A 22,242-nucleotide genomic window follows, 5' to 3' on the forward strand; every position below is an offset into this window, starting at 1 on the left:
TGGTATGATCTGATTTTTAAAGATTAATTGCGAGATGTTTGCGAAGAGGTGTAGGGTGGAGGAAAGACCCAGAATGTTAGGACATGACTTGGTGCCCATGGCTCTCACATGGGTATAGGGGAATCCTTGTTTACAATATTTGCCTTATTAGCATAAGCAATTCAGTTTCTGATGGAGCTAAAAATAAATCAGTTCTGAATATCGAAAGGTCAAAGTACGATTAACTCGGCCAATGAATACGAGCCTGATGCATTGAATATTTTTTGTGCAACACGGGTTTAAAAACTCAAAATTTTACATAGAATGTATGAGCTTATTAGCGCTTTTGCCACCCAGAAATTTTGCAGTTTTTGATGGACTATTTCTCCTTGAATATTACACCCAAAGAGCTATAAATTTCACCATGTATTAAGGTTTTCTAGCTCTTTAGCTGCCTGAAGTCAATTTATATCTAACATGCTTCCTTCTTTACGCAAAGCCGTATGCAAATGAGCAAAAATGTAGACAATGACGTCAGCATGAATCCACTATACAGAAGTCTCGCGCAAGGTTTCTCCTGTGGCAATCATGTGGCTGCAAGGAATTTTTGCTCCGTCTTCCGTGTTCATGCACATTTCCTTGTCATCTTTAGCAAGCGCGGTAGCCCTGATTCTGATCGTTAAGTGAAGAGGTGCGCTTGTAATATTCCGTCAAAAGAGGGAATTTTTGGGAAAAATATATCACGATATAAAAGAAATCGGCAAAATTCAAGTAAATAAACCATGCCGTAACACCTAAACCATTTAAGTTTTTCCGGCCATCAAAGGAGGCAATCTGGTAGTGCTTATGGGATCGTTTGCGCGTCAGTCAAAATGGCGCCTAATCATGAACGTACGCGCTGTGACAGCCAGACACTGATAATCTCGGCTATTACAGCCCTTAAGTATCTTCTGACACTTCACTTTTTGAAGCTGCTTTGCGTCGAAAGCAGCGAGTGGGATAGTGTCTACGAAGTCCTTCCAAAAGAACGTGAAGCGTACACGAGGGGTTACTTGGCGCTTCGCTCGCTTGTTAGGAAAAATTCAGCTTGTGTTGATGCGGGAAGCAGACAGCTTACGATCACAAGTAAGGCTCTTAACATGTATTTTAACCACACTTCAAGTAACATACGCAGCAATGGTAAAGTGTTGTTTTCTAAAGATATATGTCTCTTGACATCACAGCAAAAGGTGCCAAAGATCGATCAATGCGTTACTTCTTTTGTGAACGCGCTCTAGTGCCTCTATCTTTTGCATTTTAAAGAAAGCCCCATGCGATTAAAACGATTAAGTAGACGTTACTTAAGATGAGAGATTTAATTTTACTCGCTAGGACTTCCAGAGTGCAAGATAACTTCGTGTGAAGCAATAGTAACCCAATCAAGAAATTCAAGGGTGCGACATCTATTCATGGCGACCACCAATTAATCTTATATACGGCATGGCTTTAAAAACTTTTAATGTTTCCACCTTTTTACTCGTGTTCAATTGACCTGAATTTACAGCGAATGGTTTGAACCAGGGAATAGCAGTCAGTGGCTTAGGACATTTGAAATAAGAGTCAACTGGCTCTTCCTTTCACTCAAATCTTTAAGGGGTTGGTTGCCATCACCCATAACAGTCTATTCCAGAGCCACCGTTATTCAGATGATAACACCTCATACTTTTATTATGCAACTGTCCAAAACTGTTATTTTGGATTTACTGTCTAGAACCTTGTCTGGCTCTTTGGGCACATTTGAGTCTCCACAAAATGACCATGGTAAGGTTTCCATGGATTAAAAATTAATAAGAATAGGAAGTTTGGGATTAGGAGGAAAACAACAAAAAAGACACCTTTTGATCAAACTGTGATATTCTTACTTTATTAAAACACAGGAATCTTTTGTAATTAATTGAATTGAAGGGAAACACACACCACAACATTTTAACTCAGCAAGAATGAAATTTTAACTTAAACAGAACTTAGGTGCTAATTTCCTTTAAAGAATTGGAAACAGTATTGAAAGATTTACAAGTAATGACTCAAAAAGTTTCAAATTGATGAAAAACACAGAAGTGAATTTGAGACAACTCAAACATTCCACCTTATTCCTAAATAGGAACCTTAATGCAGTCTCAAATCAATGCCTGCCTGCCTGCCTGCCCACCAAAACTCCAGCCAAACACTTACGCACCATCTCCAAACACCATAACAACCACCCTATTCCTCTTTACCCAAGTTAAAACCCTCACCCTAGCCTGTAATCCTCCCTGTCTCTAACCCAAACCCATTTAATCCCAACCCATCCCAACATTTTACCTTCCCAACCTGCCATGATCCTTTTCAGTTATAGCCGCATTTGTAAACCCCCGCCCACAATACTAGCTCTCCCTCCGTCCCAATCTGTTTCTTAGTCCTTACCATCACCACCACTCCACCACCCATACCTTCCACCCAAAACATTTGAGTTATCTCAAACCTACTTTGCTTTGACATCAGTCTGTTATATGGGAACAACATTCTAAATTTCCTCCTGAATGTCTGACAACCTCTAAGTTAGTGTAATATGATATGATATATTCAAATATAAAGTTCTTTACTTAGTATATGCTTTTTTGGATCTAACTACATGCAGAATTGCTACAGAAGTCATTTATTAAACCTTTTCAGCAGTTTTTAGAGTTGAATTAATCTATATAACATGTTGATTGAGAAATCTGAACTTTAACCCCAGCTAAGTACTTCAAGAAAATTGTAATTTGCTATGACTTGAATCATTTCCCCCCCAAAAAAAAACCTTGTTAATTTTGGATTTTATCCCCTGACCTGAAACACTCAGATTTCTCTTTAGAAGTAATTAGTGGATTAAAAGGTTAGTTGTTAGATTATAAGCTTTAAAGAATATTATGGAGAGCTCAGAATGTTCCGAATGCAAAATGCCCAAATTTTGGAAATGTCATGTTTTAATTTCCAACACCCCTGATTTTAATTCAAGTCTAAGCATGTTTTCTTGGACACAAAAAGTTATTTTACACCAAGTTAAAGTTTTTGATAGTTGTTGATTGTCATTCAGCTAGGTGAAATGTGTGTTGCATTGTACAACATATTGAGAGCATCTAATTAGTTCTTGCAGTATCAATTTTGGATAAAAAATTTTGGCAAGGAAGCTTTTGGTTTTTATTCAAATTCTCCTGGTCAGTGCCTTTGGAAATTTCAAGAAAAAAGTATGGAGAATATGCACACTAATGTTAAGGTGTAAGAGGTGATTGCACCATGGCTGGACATGTAAACCAAAAAAAACCCGCATGGGGAAGAAATGGGGACCATGTTCCCCAAACCTGTGCTATGGTGATTAAAACTTTGGGGTTTGAAGGTTGCTTAACAGTGTTTTACCCTAAAATGTTTTACTACTGTAATTACACAGCCTTTGTTTGTTAGCGTCCTTTATAAAAATGCCTTATCTTCTTCTTAGTCACCAGTAGTTACATTTGTAGAGGCTGAAAAGATAAAAATAAATCAGCAGATAATTTTAATAATGTTGTAAAGACAGTAGTGTTAGTTAAGTGCTAAATTTTTGTAACCTATTTTGAATTATTTAATTGGAATGTTAATTTTGCCAACAATCAACATTTTCACACACAGTTATATCTTTTAATGTACATTTGCTGCTTGGGTTGATGTACTGTATTGAGAGCATCTGCAGATTCTTTGAATTCAAAGTGGAAGAACACACTAACACTCTGTGAAGTGTATGCCAATGATAACAATACCTCAAGGTACTGTGCCAAAACTCTTTTAAATGTTAAAATCACATTACCTAATTTTTTCGTTAAAAATAACGTAGCAGCAGTGTAAGGAATATATGATTTGTTTTGTTTGAAGACGTAGATTTTTGTTAAAGGATGTTACAAGAGATTTGAAAGTTTAAGTCCTAAGCAATGAATCTGTATGATTGCTGGATACTTTCTCTGAAATTATTTTGTCTTATGAATAGTGATTGTCTCTTCCTTGTTCTTGTAGTGCAACTTACATCCTAAAAATTCAAAGAGAAAGGACCAACCTTTAAGTCTTTTTTTCCAGCATGAGGCTTTTTAGCTGCTAAGGACTGTTTGCTCAGGACTGGTCTGATAGGCTGTCAAATGGGTATGACCAGAACAAGAATTATATGCCATTTTGGGATTCATTCAGTCTCTATATATTTCAAGAGTGTGATAAGTTTTTTTTTTAAGTTCCTTTGCCTAACAACTTCTATCTGACAAGTTTGGGTACTCTCATTACCTGTTTGCTGGATATTGTAGTGATATTATTTGGGAGAGTTATATGTTGATAATTTCCTTGAGGTAAAGGGTTCAATGCTGACCTGGATAGGATCTATGAATTCCTTCTGGTTGATTTTGGTGCTTTCAAATGATCAGATTTCCTGGAAACTATTTAAAGCCTTCAGGCTGTTCTGCATGCTGTATTTGTGACAGTTAAGCTTACTTACCTTTTGAATTGGCTGAGAATGAGTATCTGAGCTGGAAAAATAATAAGAATTTGTTTGTTTGTTTGTCTGTAGTCTGAATTCCTTTTCCTATTATTAATCTAGTTGTTTGCCCTGGAAATAAGACTTCAAGCTCCCAATATAAAAATGTTACCAAGACTAACCTTGTTTTGATGAGAAATAGACAGAAATAAGAGGCATAAGTAGCACTCACCTTTTTTACTGTTAAAAAAATGTTTGAGAACATACTGCATGGTTAGTAATATGATGAGTTATAGAATATATAAGAGGTGTTATTGATACTCACCTTATTTGCTGTTTAAAAAAATGTTTGAGAGCATACTGATTAGGAACATGATGGGTTATAGACTGATATAAGAAGTATTATTGATACTCACCTTATTTGCTGTTTAATAAGATGTTTGAGAACATACTGATTAGGAACATGATGGGTTATTAAGACTGATATAAGAAGTATTATTGATACTCACCATTTTTGCTGTTTAAAAAAATGTTTGAGAACATACTGATTAGGAACATGATGGGTTATAGACTGATATAAGAAGTATTATTGATACTCACCATTTTTGCTGTTTAAAAAAATGTTTGAGAACATACTGATTAGGAACATGATGGGTTATAGACTGATATAAGAAGTATTATTGATACTCACCTTATTTGCTGTTTAATAAGATCTTTGAGAACATACTGATTAGGAACATGATGGGTTATTAAGACTGATATAAGAAGTATTATTGATACTCACCATTTTTGCTGTTTAAAAAAATGTTTGAGAACATACTGATTAGGAACATGATGGGTTATAGACTGATATAAGAAGTATTATTGATACTCACCTTATTTGCTGTTTAAAAAAATGTTTGAGAACATACTGATTAGGAACATGATGGGTTATAGACTGATATAAGAAGTATTATTGATACTCACCTTATTTGCTGTTTAAAAAAATGTTTGAGAACATACTGATTAGGAACATGATGGGTTATTAAGACTGATATAAGAAGTATTATTGATACTCACCATTTTTGCTGTTTAAAAAAATGTTTGAGAACATACTGATTAGGAACATGATGGGTTATTAAGACTGATATAAGAAGTATTATTGATACTCACCATTTTTGCTGTTTAAAAAAATGTTTGAGAACATACTGATTAGGAACATGATGGGTTATAGACTGATATAAGAAGTATTATTGATACTCACCTTATTTGCTGTTTAATAAGATGTTTGAGAACATACTGATTAGGAACATGATGGGTTATTAAGACTGATATAAGAAGTATTATTGATACTCACCATTTTTGCTGTTTAAAAAAATGTTTGAGAACATACTGATTAGGAACATGATGGGTTATAGACTGATATAAGAAGTATTATTGATACTCACCTTATTTGCTGTTTAAAAAAATGTTTGAGAACATACTGATTAGGAACATGATGGGTTATAGACTGATATAAGACGTATTATTGATACTCACCTTATTTGCTGTTTAATAAGATGTTTGAGAACATACTGATTAGGAACATGATGGGTTATTAAGACTGATATAAGAAGTATTATTGATACTCACCATTTTTGCTGTTTAAAAAAATGTTTGAGAACATACTGATTAGGAACATGATGGGTTATAGACTGATATAAGAAGTATTATTGATACTCACCATTTTTGCTGTTTAAAAAAATGTTTGAGAACATACTGATTAGGAACATGATGGGTTATAGACTGATATAAGAAGTATTATTACACGACTCGGGCAGTCAGAGGGCCAATAACTAAAATCAACCAATCAAAATGCTCTATTGCCGGTCAATTAATTCCCTAAGTATTGGACCGGGCACTGTCCCGAATGGTCCTGAATGATACCGCACTTGTGTCCCTTTGAACTTCAGTCTTATAATAAATCTCGTATCAACCAAGCTTGCTCAGGACTGTACTGGAAGAATATCGGCCCTCAAGCTTTTTTGTACGGACCTCGCTGCACTCGGTCCATACTGTCAAGATCTCAGGCTGATATTCTCCCAGTACGGCCCTCGCACTTGGTTAATAAGATATATTTATTGATACTCACCTTATTTGATGTTTAAAAAAATGTTTGAGAACACACTGATTAGGAACATGATGGGTTATAGACTGATATAAGAAGAATTATTGATACTCACCTTTAATGCTATTAAAAAAAATGTTTGAGAACATACTGACTAATAACTTGATGATTATCCACTGATATCTGCATGTACATGTAGGAGGCATTAGTAGCACTCACCTTTTTTGCTGTTTGAAGAAATGTTTGTTGACATGGTGATAAATAACAAGGAAAATGATGTATGTATTTGTAAGAGAATGATGGTGCAACCAAAATAGGCTAGTACACTTATCTTGTCCAGAAAAAAAAATGCAATAAATTAAGTGTCAGCCCCAAATAATAGCACTTACCTTGTTCCTGAAGAAATTTAGTTGTTAGTAACTATGACTTTCTAAGAAAGTGACACATAGAGAGACAGTATTTTTTTATTTTTTTTTTTCTATGAACATCGTTCTTAAGTTTTCAATGAATTTCCATGTGTATATTTTGGTGACACATTAATTTTTTGTTATGTTATGGAACCATCAATCTTCAGGTCTGCTCCAAAAAATGGGCTCGGAGCTGCTAGAATTAAATCCCTGAAAAGTAAATAAATTAGTAATCTTGTAGTTGAAGTCTAAAGTTAGGTTTCTGAAGTTCGAAGAATGACAGACACACAAGTTGTTTTTCTCTACTTTTCGAAAATATTACAACCAGTTGCTCGTTAAATTCTTGCTAAGGGTGGGATGCACTTTAAATTTCCTAAATGAAAAATTAAGCATCTGCAGAAACCTCAAGTGTTCCTGTGTCAGTAAATGTCAACACCCCGATTGGAACACTCAGGGTGTCCCAGATCAGGTTGAAGAGGTTGGCTAGTCAACGAGTAAGGGTCGTTATCAAGCTCTTAGACAGTAAATTTGATGCCAATTGATGTTGAAATCGAAAGACAGAATGATAGCCATAGTGAATTTCAAACTGAAAGCCGAACTCGGAATAGAATAAAACACACCCACCTGGTGACAACTTGGAGACCTTGCCCTACCTTTGTAAGGGTTGGTTGCTGCACACATCAGGCCTCTGTGATCCAATTTGTCAAGAGAAGAGTATTCTATTCCCCAACATTACGAAGACAGCTTGAAAGCTGAGTTTTTAAGACAATTGCTTTAATGTATGAACAAAAAGCAAATATTTTAACTGGGCCATTTCTTAAGACTAATATGAGGTTTCCTCTCCATTGTGACTCCTCATCTGCTCCATAATGTTAGTTGATGTGTTCTATTTTTGCCCAGAATTTGAACTGACAGCTGTTATGCTATCAAACAATTATACAAGTAGTTTATTGTCTGTCACCTAAGCTGGTGTGTGCAGTTCCCTACAGTTCTTGCCTCGTAGCTTTAAGTGTTTTAGTCTTCCATAGAAGCTGTAAGGAGGGATAAAGGTTCCAGTTCCCCTCCTAGTCTTCAGTCTTGTTGGTCTTCTAAAGGGGAGACGGAAGGACTTATTATACTAGTTCTTGCCTCTTTAGCTTAATTTTGTTGCCCTCCCAGGGCTTGAAGTGAAGGACTAGGTGGTGCTTGATGGACTTCGTATAGTTGTTGTTGATCCAGAAAAGGGACATGGTGTTTTAAGGGCTGTAGGCTGGTTTATTCTGGGTAGTAAGCAGCTGTGTTGTTGTATTTCAAGTTAACCATTTTCTCTCTAGTTGCAAAGGGCCTAGTAAGATTAAAACTATGCAAAGGTTTAATAAGAGATTTCCTTCTACAGCATGCCAAGTGTACTTGAACTTTTTGCACGTGATTGACTAATTATATAATTTGTTTTTTTTAAAGCTAACTGTTGATAACTTAGTCACTGAATTTTATAACATAACAAAAGTAAAGCGCGCGCTCTGATTGGTCAATTTAGCGTCCCCCATTTGCCCATGGGTGTACGCTGCTGACGTGAGCAAATGCAAAGACTATTTTTCCGCGCGCGCTTGTTTTTTCTGGTCACGTAAGATTTGTTAACTAAAAGGGAACTCTTTAGCTACAATGTATCAATGTTATGTTATAAAACAAATGGTAAACACCACACCGTACACTATTGAGTTATGAATGCACTTGGGAGGTTTGCTAAGCACTCAAGAAGCTAAAGTCGCTCTCGGCTATCGCCTCGAGCGACTCTTACGCGTCTTTCGTGCTTAGCAACCTCCCGCGTGCATCCATAACTCAATAGCGTACGCTGTGGTGTTTACCATTTGTTAATTCTCTAGTCGCTTAATGCCCCCCAAAAAGCTTGAATTATTTTTTAAAATGAGACCAATACTCCGTCAATCTATTCTGAAAAACTGCCTTTAAATGTTTTGTTAATTAACTTCTTGCAAAATTTACCCCTTAAAGGTATTCAACTGTTTGAAATCTGAATTTTCTATTAGCAGGTAAAATGGTTACAAATATCTTTATGCTTTCGTTATTTTTCACCTGATTTTCCATAGCCTTGTGTTGATGATCTCACTAAAAAGACGACCTGAAAAAACCAAAGCATGCATGCTGTTATGTACACACACAAAGCTACATTCAACTGCAACTTACCATCTGCAGAAAGAGCTTGAGATGAATAGAGTTGTCTTCTTCATATCTATCTTAACTGGTCCATGATATCAGCTACAGCATCATCTTTCCTGGAATTAGTAACGGTTAGTAATATCATCTCTTATCGAAGTGGAAATGTTAGCTCCCGAAAATGAGCTAGTCCCTGAAAGTGCACTTAAAGTGGTTTCTCAAACAGAGCGAGGGTCATTCAACTGCCAAAAAGCACATTTGCCCCCGAAAATGGACTTCTTCATGCTGTCCCAGAAGAAAAGTTGAGTGCAATTTTTCTTCCAAATGGGCCCAGAAATCCTGAAATAAAAGATGTTAGTAGCACTTACCTTTTTTCTGGAAAAAAATGTGGTATTAGTCAATGTTATGTTAATTGTACTTTGTAGCCAATTTATTTCAGAGTAAGACACAAAAACACACAGTTTTGCGATTTTTTATTTTTGAAAATGTTACATGAATCGTTTTATTAGTTAATCGTCTAGGGTGGGATGCGCTTTCCTATATGAAAAATTTAGCATCTGTGGAAACCTCAAGTGTTCTTGTGTCAGTAAATGTTGACATCCCGATTAGAACATTAATGGTGTCCCAGATGGTAGCTAGCTAACGAGTCAAGGTCGTTACCAAGCCTATATGCGTTAAATTGGATGCCAATAGGTGTTGAAATCGAAGGCCGGTGTGATAGCCGAAGTGAGTTTGAAACTGAAAGCCGAACTCGGAATAAAATAAAACCCACCCACCTGGTGACATCTGGCAGACCTTGCCCTACCTTTCTGTGGGTTGGTTGCTGTGCACATGAGGCTGGGAAGTTGAGTGAGGAGTTGATTTTGCAAAATTTGGTGACAGCCTGTAAGCTGACTCGTCAAACATTTGGCTTAATGTATGATTGAAAAGCAAATATTAATACTGGGCCATTTATTAAAACTATATTATGTTGTCTGCTCTCCATTGTGATTCCTTCTCTGCTCCATGATGTTGGTTGATGTGTTGTATTTTGGACATTAACTGGCCCGCAGTTTGGACTGACAGCTATTTTGCTGTCAAAATACAGCATACACTTAGCCTAGTTTATTTTCTCTGTGACCTAAGCTGGTGTGTGCAGTTCCCTATTTCCCACTAAATGAAGCCTTGACAAGCAGCTTCAACTGGAGTTAAACCACTAAACATGATAGAAGTGGCAAATGAGCACACTTCCCAGTTGAATGGCCTAATTTATCCAGTTAAATATATAGTAACTAAATCGATGTCTGGTTGAACCTTTGGCCAAAATGGGTTGCCGCAATAATTTTTACAATATAATTTGGTTGAAAATGCTTCACTAGATTGCAGTCTATGGAATTGCTGCTATCGGGTGAAACATTATAAAATTGGTATTTGAGGCGCTACTAAGCAGGGAGCTCCAGCGCGGAAGAGTGGATGTTGATGTCCATGGTTGAAGAGCCATTGTAGTCCTGGAGGATACGTGCACAGTTGATGCAGTCGTGATGTAGAATCAAGGCCGAAATTGTCCAAAGAATAGTCTTAAGCCGAAACCTAACCTAAGCCGAAAGTACCTGAAAAGGAACCCTATTAAAATTAAGTGAAGAAAACAGGGAGGCCCAGCCAACCCCAGGGGACCCAACTAACTCAGCTAACTACATTAAATTAAGCCGAATGAGAAGTCCCCAGACTTCTGTCTGAAATTTAAAATGAGGTTCAACCAGTGCTTTATATTATAGTCCCTCTCGTCCAACCCACAAGGAATTCTCTGACCTGTTGTGTTTGTCCTCCATCAGTGTCTTCTTACTGACTCATTCCCAGATGATCATCAGAGTAAATGCATGTAACAAGATGTAGCAGACATTGGAAAGAAGTGAAGAGAAACTCGATTTGTGGTCTCATCTTCCCAAACAGTCCAATTCCGCACATCTTTGTATTTTCTCCATCAGAATCAGTCTGGAAGGAGTCAGCCTTGACTTGTTATGTGTTAGCTGGGAAGCAGTGGGAAAAGGAAAGGTGACTGGAACAGACTAGGTCAGACTGGACTGGGATGGACTGGAGTGGAGTGGAGTGGACATTTGGAACTGGAAGTGGACCAGTTTGTGAGGATTGAGTCAGGAACCGCATGTTATGGCCAGTAGTCAATGGGAGCTGAAAATTGATTAATGAATATATAGAGTTAGTGATATAAACTGTAGTACTGTCATATTTTGATTGCAAGAAATTGTTTGAACATTGGCAATGGGAGGGAGAGCATTAGAGAGAAATTCATGATTAGGGTAGTTTCTAAGGTTTCCTTTACACTAAATAGAGCATGTCAATTTGTCACACAGGATAAGCAAGGAATGGTCTTTTTAGGAGTAAAAGTCACTCTGAAAACTTCAAGAATGTTGTGAATATGAAAACTTAAAGTTGTAAGGAATTCCTTAGGAATACTTTCATTGGGACACAAATGGAAACTTGACTGGGATCTTCAAAACTCCTTGTTATGCACAAGGGAACTTTGTCCTGAGAGGCTACCTGTTCAAATACGAGGTTGTTTCAGTGCTATAGTCATCTACCCACCTTAAATCTGCTTGTCCAGTGTAGTTTCCTTGTGGCTGACTTTGGGATGTTGCGATGATTGATCCCTTCATGATATGTGTCTGGGCTGTTGACTGTCTTCATCAGCAGCATTAATTTAGTTCTGACATAGTTACAGTTGCACTAGTGCACAGTCTTGCCTAAAGGCTTTTAGCACTTACTTGAATGGGTTTGAATCCCACTGAGACCAAAAGATCTTTAACTTTTCTTTGTTTTTGTTTTTATTGTTGCAACTGTTATGGGTTTGAATCCCACTAAAGTTTTAAGTTATACTCACCTCTGTTGATTTTAGGTCTGTCCTTTGTCATTACAGCAAAGCATGTCTTGTATTAAATTGGATGATCTATTGTAAAGCTGTTAATCAGGCTTTGAAATCTTTTATATTTCTTTATTTGGTGGTTGTTCGGGCCCGGACCTGCAGTGGGAGGATATCACGCCCCCCAGTGAGACTGGACTTGTGATGAGACCACCCTCCTAAGGACATTTTTGTTGTATTAGTATTATGGGATATAGGAACATGTGCTTTTCGCTTGAAGTTAGCAGTCTTTTCGTCGGATTAAAAGGAGTGATTTAAACCGTTGTCAAAAGTTGAAGTTGAATTTAGTAGTCTGAACAAAACATTATGGTCCTTCGGAGCTGGATCTGAGAAACCTTTGGGGAAGCAAAGCACTAAGCAGAAAAGTAAACATCGAGATAAACGATTACAGGATTGAATATGGCAGACAACTGTGCATGGTCAGTGGAGGAAATTGTGAGTGAGATGTCTCTTTCCCAAGTCAAAGCCGAGTTACAAAGGAGAGGATTACCGGCAAAAGGAAAGAAATCAGCTCTCATGGCTCGGCTTATCGTTGCTATAAAACAACAAGAATGTAATCCTCCATCTTTGCAAAACAAAAGTAAGGGATCCACTCATAAAAGTTATAGGCTCTAAACAGGCCTTGCCAGCTGACAACGTGCCTGCAGCATCAACTGGTAAACTTTTGTCGTCACAGTCTCCTAATCATCAGTTAAGTAATTTTCAGTTGTTAAGAAGGAAAGAAATGATCCTCAAGATGGACATTAATGTTGTGAGACAAGTAATACTTGAGACAAGCAAAAGTCCCAGCAACAACGTCATAAGAATGGAAAATCGTTTTCAAAAGTTGAATGGTTACATAGAGAGTTGCAGTGAGGTAAGAGAGGAAACTATTGCTCTTATTTCTGATGATGAAGTAGCTGAAGAAGCTCAAAGGTGGATTGACTATCAAGTGATTGATAATGCTTTAGACATAGCTCAAGAGTATATATCTATTCAGGAAGTTTCCAAGGTAGACGAACAAACTGCTTCGGGTTCAGCGGAGCACAAACAGTCACATTTAAAATTACCAAAACTTGAGTTACCCAAGTTTGATGAAGATGTTTTAAAATTTCAAAATTTTTTGGGACCAATTCGAGGTTGCTATTCATGATAATGACAATGTGCCAGCTGTTCAAAAGTTCACCTACCTGTGTTCAGTGCTTGAAGGGATTGCTTATAATACAATCGAAGGATTTGAAGTCACTAGTGCTAATTATCAGCATGCTGTTGATGCTCTGAAACATCGCTTTGGTAGGAAAAGAATAATTATTTCATCTCTAGTCAAGTCAATTGTCCAGCTACCAAAGTCAAACGAAGGAGTAGAGTTTTTGCGAGATCTCCATGATACTCTAAAGAATCGGATTAGAGCACTGGAGGCCCTAGGCGAAAAGCCAATGACCCATTCTTGTATCCTCCTTCCAATATTGGAAACCAAACTTCCACCTGAGTTATCCGAGAAATGGGAATTAGAACTAACTGGCACCAACGAAGAAGGTGTTGATCTTGAACTTTTCTTCAAGTTCCTGAATAAACAAGTGATTTGCAAGGAGGCCGGAGAAAGGAATGCTAGTATGATTGGTGAGAATGGTGGGACAGCTAGAGGAAGTGGGGGACGAGACAGGATGGAGCTGGCGCAAGGAACACCCGGGAGAAAGTGTTTTCAGCAGCCGCTCTACTAGCAAGTGAGACAAATCGGAGAAGTTATGGAGCGTGCCATGTGTGTAAGGAGCAGGGACATGAAATCTTTAAATGTCCAGAGCTTGAGCGAAAGTCAGTTGAGAAACGTTGGTAGTTAGTAAGGGAGAGCTGGCTGTGTTTTAACTGTTTAAAGCCTGCAATTACTTTCCACTATTCTTCAGTCTGCCGCCAACCCAAGTGCAAAGTTGAAGGATGTGGCCGGCGTCATCACAATATACTTCATGGTGACTGGGATCCTAGCATGGAAGAAAAGGGACATACAACGTTAAGTGGATTCGTGGCTTCGTACAACTCCAAGATGCAACAAGCCTTATTACAGACTGGGACAGCCATGCTGGTTTCAGACGATTTCCAGAGAGCACCTGTAAGGGTTTGTTTGACTCAGGAAGCCAGAGGTCTTATATCACCAAGAAGGCTGCCGAATCATTTGCCCTTGATGGACCTTCTGAGGTCCTTAGTGTATCCATGTTTGGGGGAGAAACCAGTCAAATGAAGAGAATGAAGAAAGTCAGATTCTCACTTGCCTCTGTTCAAGAAAACGTTTCAACGCCAGTTAGCAAGGAGGCCATCACCATTGACAAGATCTGCACACCACTAGAACCAGTGGAGATCAGGCTAGAAGATTATCCCCACCTACGGAACTTTATACTTGCGGACTCGTACCCTCGTGGACCAGTTAACGTCGATATTTTGATAGGGGCAGACTTTTACTTTTCATTTATGAGTAGTAAATGCAAGAAAAGGGAAACCACTCATGCTCCCACTGCAGTACAGTCAACACTTGGATGGATTGTAGGAGGACCCATTGAGGGTCTTCCTTCCAAGAACACTCAATCCATGCTGTCTACCGTGTGCATTGATCCAGTTACAGACATTCTTAAGCAGTTTTGGGAGCTGGAATCTATTGGAATTGTAGATAAAAGGAATACACCCATGTCCTTAGAGGAAGAAGAGTCTGTTAGACAGTTCAACGGGGGACTGAAGTTTGATGGTGAGCGTTATGAAGTACCGCTGTTATGGAAAAGCGATGCTCTGCCATTCAAGTCAAACTACCTCCAGGCAGCCAAGAGACTTGAGAGTGTCGAAAGACAGCTTAGAAGAAACCCAGCGAAAGCCAATGCTTACAAGGATACCATTAACCAATACGTAGATAAGGGATTTGCTGTAGAAGTAAAGGAAGCTGTTGATGATAACGAGAAGGTCAGGTATTTACCTCATCACGCAGTCTTTCGAGAGGACAAGAAAACTACAAAATGCCGTGTTGTTTTTGATGCTTCAGCATATGACGAGCATGAGGTATCTCTCAATGACTGTATTCTGTCAGGGCCAGCACTTCAACCTAACCTGGTATCAGTATTACTTCGATTCCGAGCACGTAGGATTGCACTTACGGCTGATGTTGAAAAGATGTTCCTCCAGATCAAGGTTGACGAACGAGATCAGGACGCTCTACGATATCTTTGGAGGGGTCTTCAAAGTGATAAACCACCGGGAGTGTACAAGCTGCAAAGGTTGGCATTTGGTGTTAATTGTAGTCCATTCCGGGCCATTGCCATAGTTCAAAGCCATGCGAAGAAATGCAGTGAAGAGTTCCCTGATGCATCAAGGAAAGTCCCGTCGAACATGTACGTGGATGACTGCCTTAGTGGTGCTGATGATGTTGAAGATACAGTGAAGTTACAGCAGTCCTTAAGTGCGATGATGGAACGAGGTGGATTTAATCTGACAAAGTGGGCCAGTAATTCGAAGAAGGTCCTTAGCCACATTGCAGAGCAAGATGAGGCAGAGTCCAGTACTGTTGATTTCAATGCAAGGGAACCACACAAGGCACTGGGAATATGTTGGAATACACTAACTGACTGCTTCCTCTTTAAGGTGCCACCAAGTACACTGGCCGTTCGTGACCCTGAAACGAAGAGAAGTCTGTTGAGCATTGCGTCGAGGGTTTTTGACCCTATGGGACTAATCACACCATTTACAATCAGAGCGAAAATGTTGTTCCAAGAACTATGGCAGAGGGGTTTACAGTGGGAGGACCAGTTAGATGAGGATATTGCGAAGCAGTGGAGGTCGTGGAAATCGGAACTTTCACAGTTAAGTTGTATCACCATTCCCCACTATTTCATGGAAAACATTGGATCAAGTTCTAGAATAGAGCTCCATGGCTTCGGTGATGCTTCACCTAAGGCATACGGTGCGGCAGTCTATATCAAGTGCTTGGATGAAACCGGCCATACATCAACACATCTTGTCATGTCCAAATCAAGGGTTGCTCCCGCAAAGGCTGTATCATTACCGAGATTACAGTTACTTGCAGCTATTGTTAACGCAAGATTGCTGAAGTTTGTTGTAGAATCCCTAACGTTAACACTCAAAGTAGAGCAGGTAGTGTGCTGGACTGACAGCATGGTAACTCTTCAGTAGATCAGACGTGCAAGTAGCCAGTGGAAGACATTTGTAGCAAACCGCGTTGCTGAGACTCAGTCCACATGGGACCCCCACAATTGGAAACATTGTTCAGGGGAGGACAATCCTGCTGACTTACTTACACGTAGAGTGCCCGTAAAGGTCTTATCTGATAGCAAGTTGTGGTGGAGTGGACCGTGCTGGTTATCTTCTCAATGCCTGCCTGAACAACGAGAGTCGCCAAATGAATTGACCGAGTCTGTGGAGAAAGAAAGAAAACAAAGGGTGACAAGAATGTGCGCGTTGATTACTATGGAACCAGTAATTGATCCAACTCGATATGAGCAGTGGCTGACGCTAATCCGGGTAACAGCATTTGTTCTTCGAGGTGTTCGAGCTTTTAAGTCAGGAATAAGTGCAGGTTCCAAAGAGCTGTCAGCCGAGGAGCTGCAAGATGCCAAGTTGAGGTGGTACCGGGAGATACAACAAGAGGTGTACCAAGCAGAGTATGAAAGGCTGGGGGAGGACCTTCCTTTACCAAACACCAGTGCTATATTAACATTGGACCCTTTTTACGACAAGAGAGATCGCTTGCTGCGGGTAGGAGGTAGATTACAGCACTCAGACTTGCCAGAGGGTACCAAACATCCAATAATCTTACCACTTAGGCATGCGGTAGTTGAGAAAATCATACAAAGTGTGCACAAGGAGTTACTTCATGCTAGACCTGAGGGCACTCTTTCAGTTCTGCGACAAGCGATCTGGCTCACCAAGGGATGTCGTGAAGCAAAAGAATCCTGGAAAAGTGCCTTGTTTGTCGGTGTCAACGAGTTGGTCCATGTTCACAGAAAATGGCGCCATTGCCATCAGAGAGGGTGTCATTGTCTCCAGCCTTCACTCACGTTGGTGTAGACTTTGCAAGGCCATTGTTCGTACGAGGGAGTGCCTCCCCAGAAAATGCTTACATATGTATCTTCACTTGTGCCTCCTCCTGCATGACCCATCTAGAGCTTACGGGTGACTTGCTCACTAAAGAGTTCTTTCAGGCATTTATTCGTATGATCAGTAGACGAGGGCTCTGTAGAACCATCTGGTCTGACAATGTGAAGACGTTCAAATGCGCTGACCGTGAGATCCAACAGTTATTCCCACAAGGGTCATCTGTCAATAAAGGATTATGGGACAGGATAGATCAGGAAGAGCTCCAGGCCAAATTGACCTCCAAGGGAATCAAGTGGAAGTTCATCGTCGAGTGCTCCCCTTGGCATGGTGGCTGGTGGGAAAGGCTGGTGCGTTCAGTGAAGGAACCTCTTCACAAGATCTTGGGCAAAGCGCTGTTGTCCTATCAAAAGTTGGCCACCATCCTTGCCATGATTGAAGCCGTTATTAACTCGAGACCGCTCACCACAGTAAGTGACGACATAAGAGATCTAACGCCTATAACACCAGCTCATCTTGCTATTGGAAGATCCCTGTTTAGCTTACCAGACTTCGTAGATGAAATTTCAGCAAACAAAAGCACAACGAGGCAGCGATATCTGTACCAGAAGAAGTTAATTAACCATTTCTGGCAACCGTGGCGGGGAGAGTACTTGCATCAGTTATTCGTCAGAAAGAAGTGGGTGAATGACCAACCAGCCCTCAAGATTGGAGATGTAATGCTGATTTCTGAAGACAAGGTGTCGAGAGGAAAGTGGCCGATGGGAAGAGTTGAAAGACTGCTTCCTGGAAAAGACGGCTTGATTCGTACGGTGAAAATCGGCATGGCTATGCTTGGAACTACATGTCAGTACTTTGTAATTAGCGCTTCTAGAGAGAATAGTTATGTTGGGATATGTAGTAGCTGGTTTAAGAACCGTTACAAGGTCAATCACTTAGTATGATTGCCGAAAACTTTGGTGGAGCTTTTGTGATGACTCACTACGAAACCTGATGCAGATCTTCATTGCTATGTGTGCAAATTTGAATTGCAGATCTTTGGCTCATAGCGATAAAACATGTAAGCACTTTGAAGAAAGTGCTGGGGATGTACATGTACATCGTGTAAGGTGGTTTTGTACAGCTCACTGTACTTAATCTAGAAGCTAATTTACCTCTTTTTAATTCTGATGAGTGACCAGGACAGAATTTTCCTTACATTATCAACACAAAATCAAGCAGACAGGTGATGAGGAATAAAGAAACATATCAACCAGGGAATTATTAGTTGATCCAAAACCAAATTCTCCAAGCTAACATCATAAAAACTGGCAGACAGTGAAGAGTATTATTCCACGAAACCTTGGCAGTGAGAGGGTTATCGGTCTGCAATAATTTCTGTCAGCAGTTGCCCCCTTGAAAGCGAGCTGCACATATGAGAATGTAAAAGAAAGCTTTTAAACAATGGGATAGTATTCCATACTGGCAAAGATTTAGTTGGCTGTAATAAAGAGAGAAATGACAGAGATGAAATCAATATTTATAGAACAACAGGATAGAGTCTATTTCAGTAAGATAGCGGTCATTAAGGAAGATAACTACAGACCCTAGCAACCTTGTTAGAGAAAGAATTTCAGGTAGGGATATAACAAGTAGAGGTACAACACAATAGGGTCCATAGATTTTCCTTGTAATACTTTGGCAGCATTCTTTTTTGTAGGAGCCAATTGAAACCACTGGACATTCCAGCTTTTGCTTCTTAGCTTCAAGTCTTGTCTTCTCGTCTTCTCAAGGAGCTGAAGTTAAGGACTACATTATCCAGTTCTTGCTTCTTATCTTCAAGTCTTGTCTGTCTACCAAAGGAGTTGTAGTAAAAGACTGAATATTCCAGGCTTTGCCTCCTAGCTTCAAATCTGTGCCCTCCCATTTATGAGGTGAAGTAAAGGAGTAAACAAGGCACTCTTTTCTTGTAACTTCAAGAGTCTTCTTCTATAAGATCTAAAGTGAAGTTCTGAACATTCCAGTTCTTGCCTCTTTGCTTCAAGTCTTGTTTTTTTTATATAGAAGCTGAAGTATTCCATTTCTTGCGTAATAGCTTCAAGTCTTGTTGTGGTCTATAGGAGCTGAAGTAATGTTGTCTTTTTTTAAGAGCTGAATTGAAGGACTAACTATTTCATTTCTTGCTGCTTTGCTTGATGTCTTGTTGTCTTCAGTGAAAATGAAGTAGAGGACTAAAATATTCCATTTCTTGTCTGGAAGCTTTAACTGTTGATGTCTTCGGAAGGAGCTGAAACGAGAGACTCAAGATTCCATGTCTAGCGTCCAAGTCTTGTTATTCTGCATTGGAGCTGAAGTAGAGGTCTAACATTTGCAGTTCTTCCCTTGTAGCTTTAAGTGTTTTTGTCTTCCATAGAAGCTGTAAGGAGGGATAAAGGCTCCAGTTCCCCTCCTAGTCTTAAGTCTTGTTGGTCTTGTAAAGGGTCGACGGGAGGACTTCTTATACTAGTTCTTGCCTCTTGGGCTTAATTTTGTTGCCTTCCACAAGGGTTGAAGTGAAGGACTAGGTGGTGCTTGATGGACTTCGTATAGTTGCTGTTGATCCAGAGAGGGGACATGGTGTTTTAAGGGCTGTAGGCTGGTTTATTCTGGGTAGCAAGCAGCTGTATTGTTGTATTTCAAGTTAACCATTTTCTCTCTAGTTGCAGAGGACCTAGTAAGATTAAAACTATGCAAAGGTTTAATAAGAGATTTCCTTCTACAGCATGCCAAGTGTACTTGAACTTTTTGCACGTGATTGACTAGTTGGATAATTTGTTTTTTTTCTAAGCTAACTGTTGATAACTTAGTCACTGAATTTTCTCTAGTGGCTTAATGCCCCCTAAAAAGCTTGAATCATTTTTTTAAGATGAGACCAATACTCCGTCAATTTATTCTGAAAAACTGCCTTTAAATGCTTTGTTAATGAACGTGTGGCATAATTTACCCCTTAAAGGTATTCAACTGTTTGAAATCTGAATTTTCTATTAGCAGGTAAAATGGTTACAAATATCTTTATGCTTTTGTTATTTTTTACCTGATTTTCCATAGCCTTGTGTTGATGATCTCACTAAAAAGACGACCTGAAAAAACCAAAGCATGCACGCTGTTATGTACACACACAAAGCTACAGTCAACTGCAACTTACCATCTGCAGAAAGAGCTTGAGATGAATAGAGTTCCCTTCTTCATATTTATCTTAACTGGTCCATGAGATCAGCTACAGCATCATCTTTCCTGGAATTAGTAACGGTTAGTAATATCATCTTTTATCGAAGTGGAAATGTTAGCTCCCGAAAATGAGCTAGTCTCTGAAAGTGTACTTAAAGTGATTTCTCAAACAGAGCGAGGGTCATTCAACTGCCAAAAAGCACGTTTGCCCCCGAAAATGGGCTTCTTCATGCTGCCCTAGAAGAAAAGTTGAGTGCAATTTTGCCTCCAAATGGGCCTAGAAATCCTGAAATAAAAGATGTTAGTAGCACTTACCTTCTTTCTGGAAAAAAAATGTGGTATTAGTCAATGTTATGTTGATTGTACTTTGTAGCCAATTTATTTCAGAGTAAGACACAAAAACACAGAGTTTTGCGATTTTTTATTTTTGAAAATGTTACATGAATCGTTTTATTAGTTAATCGTCTAGGGTGGGATGCGCTTTCCTATATGAAAAATTTAGCATCTGTGGAAACCTCAAGTGTTCTTGTGTCAGTAAATGTTGACATCCCGATTAGAACATTAATGGTATCCCAGATGGTAGCTAGCTAACGATTCAAGGTCGTTACCAAGCCTATATACGGTAAATTGGATGCCAATAGGTGTTGAAATCGAAGGCCGGAGTGATAGCCGAAGTGAATTTGAAACTGAAAGCCGAACTCGGAATAAAATAAAACCCACCCACCTGGTGACATCTGGCAGACCTTGCCCTACCTTTCTGTGGGTTAGTTGCTGTGCACATGAGGCTGGGATGTTGAGTGAGGAGTTGATTTTGCAAAATTTGGTGACAGCCTGTAAGCTGACTCGTCAAACAATTGGCTTAATGTATGATTGAAAAGCAGATATTAATACTGGGCCGTTTCTTAAAACTATATTATGTTGTCTCCTCTCCAGTGTGATTCCTTTTCTGCTCCATGATGTTGGTTGATGTGTTGTATTTTGGACATTAATTGGCCCGCAATTTGGACTGACAGCTACTATGCTGTCAAAATACAGCATACACTTAGCCTAGTTTATTTTCTCTGTGACCTAAGCTGGTGTGTGCAGTTCCCTATTTCCCGCTAAATGAAGCCTTGACAAGCGGCTTCAACTGGAGTTAAACCACTAAACATGATAGAAGTGGCAAATGAGCACACTTCCCAGTTGAATGGCCTAATTTATCCAGTTAAATATATAGTAACTAAATCGATGTCTGGTTGAACCTTTGGCCAAAATGGGTTGCCGCAATAATTTTTACAATATAATTTGGTTGAAAATGCTTCACTAGATTGCAGTCTATGGAATTGCTGCTATCGGGTGAAACATTATAAAATTGGTATTTGAGGCGCTACTAAGCAGGGAGCTCCAGCGCGGAAGAGTGGATGTTGATGTCCATGGTTGAAGAGCCATTGTAGTCCTGGAGGATACGTGCACAGTTGATGCAGTCGTGATGTAGAATCAAGGCCGAAATTGTCTAAAGAAGAATCTTAAGCCGAAACCTAACCTAAGCCGAAAGTACCTGAAAAGGAACCCTATTAAAATTAAGTGAAGAAAAAAAGGGAGGCCCAGCCAACCCCAGGGGACCCAACTAACTTAGCTAACTACATTAAATTAAGCCGAATGAGAAGTCCCCTGACTTCTGTCTGAAATTTAAAATGAGGTTCAACCAGTGCTTTATATTATAGTCCCTCTCGTCCAACCCACAAGGAATTCTCTGACCTGTTGTGTTTGTCTTCCATCAGTGTCTTCTTACTGACTCATTCCCAGATGATCATCAGAGTAAATGCATGTAACAAGATGTAGCAGACATTGGAAAGAAGTGAAGAGAAACTCGATTTGTGGTCTCATCTTCCCAAACAGTACAATTCCCCACATCTTCAGTATTTTCTCCTTCAGAATCAATCTGGAAGGAGTCAGCCTTGACTTGTTATGTGTTAGCTGGGAAGCAGTG

The 22,242-nt window shown here is 39.3% G+C and overlaps 3 protein-coding genes and 3 long non-coding RNA genes across 6 annotated transcripts in view; 5 read left to right on the forward strand and 1 right to left on the reverse strand.

Moving 5' to 3' along the window:
* On the forward strand, positions 1 to 11,018 carry LOC148737435 (uncharacterized). Its single transcript, XR_015996479.1, has 3 exons — positions 1 to 1,104; positions 9,043 to 9,243; positions 10,921 to 11,018. It is a non-coding gene; the product is annotated as an uncharacterized LOC148737435 (long non-coding RNA).
* On the reverse strand, positions 1,855 to 7,939 carry LOC148737436 (uncharacterized). The gene is made up of 3 exons (XR_015996478.1): positions 4,487 to 7,939; positions 4,061 to 4,132; positions 1,855 to 3,497 (listed from the first exon to the last, which is right to left on the reverse strand). It is a non-coding gene; the product is annotated as an uncharacterized LOC148737436 (long non-coding RNA).
* Positions 11,019 to 15,365: 4,347 nt separating the features above from the next.
* Positions 15,366 to 16,166, forward strand: LOC148737437 (uncharacterized). Its single transcript, XM_088749300.1, has one exon. It carries the CDS (start codon positions 15,366 to 15,368, stop codon positions 16,164 to 16,166), a length of 801 nt encoding a protein of 266 aa, XP_088605426.1.
* Positions 16,167 to 16,460: 294 nt separating this feature from the next.
* Positions 16,461 to 17,060, forward strand: LOC148737438 (uncharacterized). Its single transcript, XM_088749301.1, has one exon. The coding sequence runs from the start codon at positions 16,461 to 16,463 to the stop codon at positions 17,058 to 17,060; it is 600 nt and encodes a 199-aa protein (XP_088605427.1).
* An 83-nt stretch (positions 17,061 to 17,143) lies between these two features.
* LOC148737439 (uncharacterized) lies at positions 17,144 to 18,031 on the forward strand. The gene has a single exon (XM_088749302.1). It carries the CDS (start codon positions 17,144 to 17,146, stop codon positions 18,029 to 18,031), a length of 888 nt encoding a protein of 295 aa, XP_088605428.1.
* A 315-nt stretch (positions 18,032 to 18,346) lies between these two features.
* Positions 18,347 to 22,242, forward strand: part of LOC148737440 (uncharacterized) — a 4,270-nt gene continuing 374 nt past the window's right edge. The window contains exons 1-2 of the long non-coding RNA XR_015996480.1: positions 18,347 to 20,354; positions 22,034 to 22,242. The exon at positions 22,034 to 22,242 is cut by the window's right edge and continues 374 nt beyond it. This is a non-coding gene — a long non-coding RNA (uncharacterized LOC148737440). The remainder of the gene's footprint in view (positions 20,355 to 22,033) is intronic.

Source organism: Stylophora pistillata, chromosome 2 (genome assembly GCF_964205215.1).
Source record: "Stylophora pistillata chromosome 2, jaStyPist1.2, whole genome shotgun sequence".
NCBI classification, from domain to species: Eukaryota; Metazoa; Cnidaria; class Anthozoa; order Scleractinia; family Pocilloporidae; genus Stylophora; species Stylophora pistillata.

Coding starts and splice junctions, on each gene's coding strand:
- LOC148737437 (XM_088749300.1), top strand. CDS start 15,366: ATGTACGTGGATGACTGCCTTAGTGGTGCTGATGATGTTGAAGATACA.
- LOC148737438 (XM_088749301.1), top strand. CDS start 16,461: ATGGAACCAGTAATTGATCCAACTCGATATGAGCAGTGGCTGACGCTA.
- LOC148737439 (XM_088749302.1), top strand. CDS start 17,144: ATGACCCATCTAGAGCTTACGGGTGACTTGCTCACTAAAGAGTTCTTT.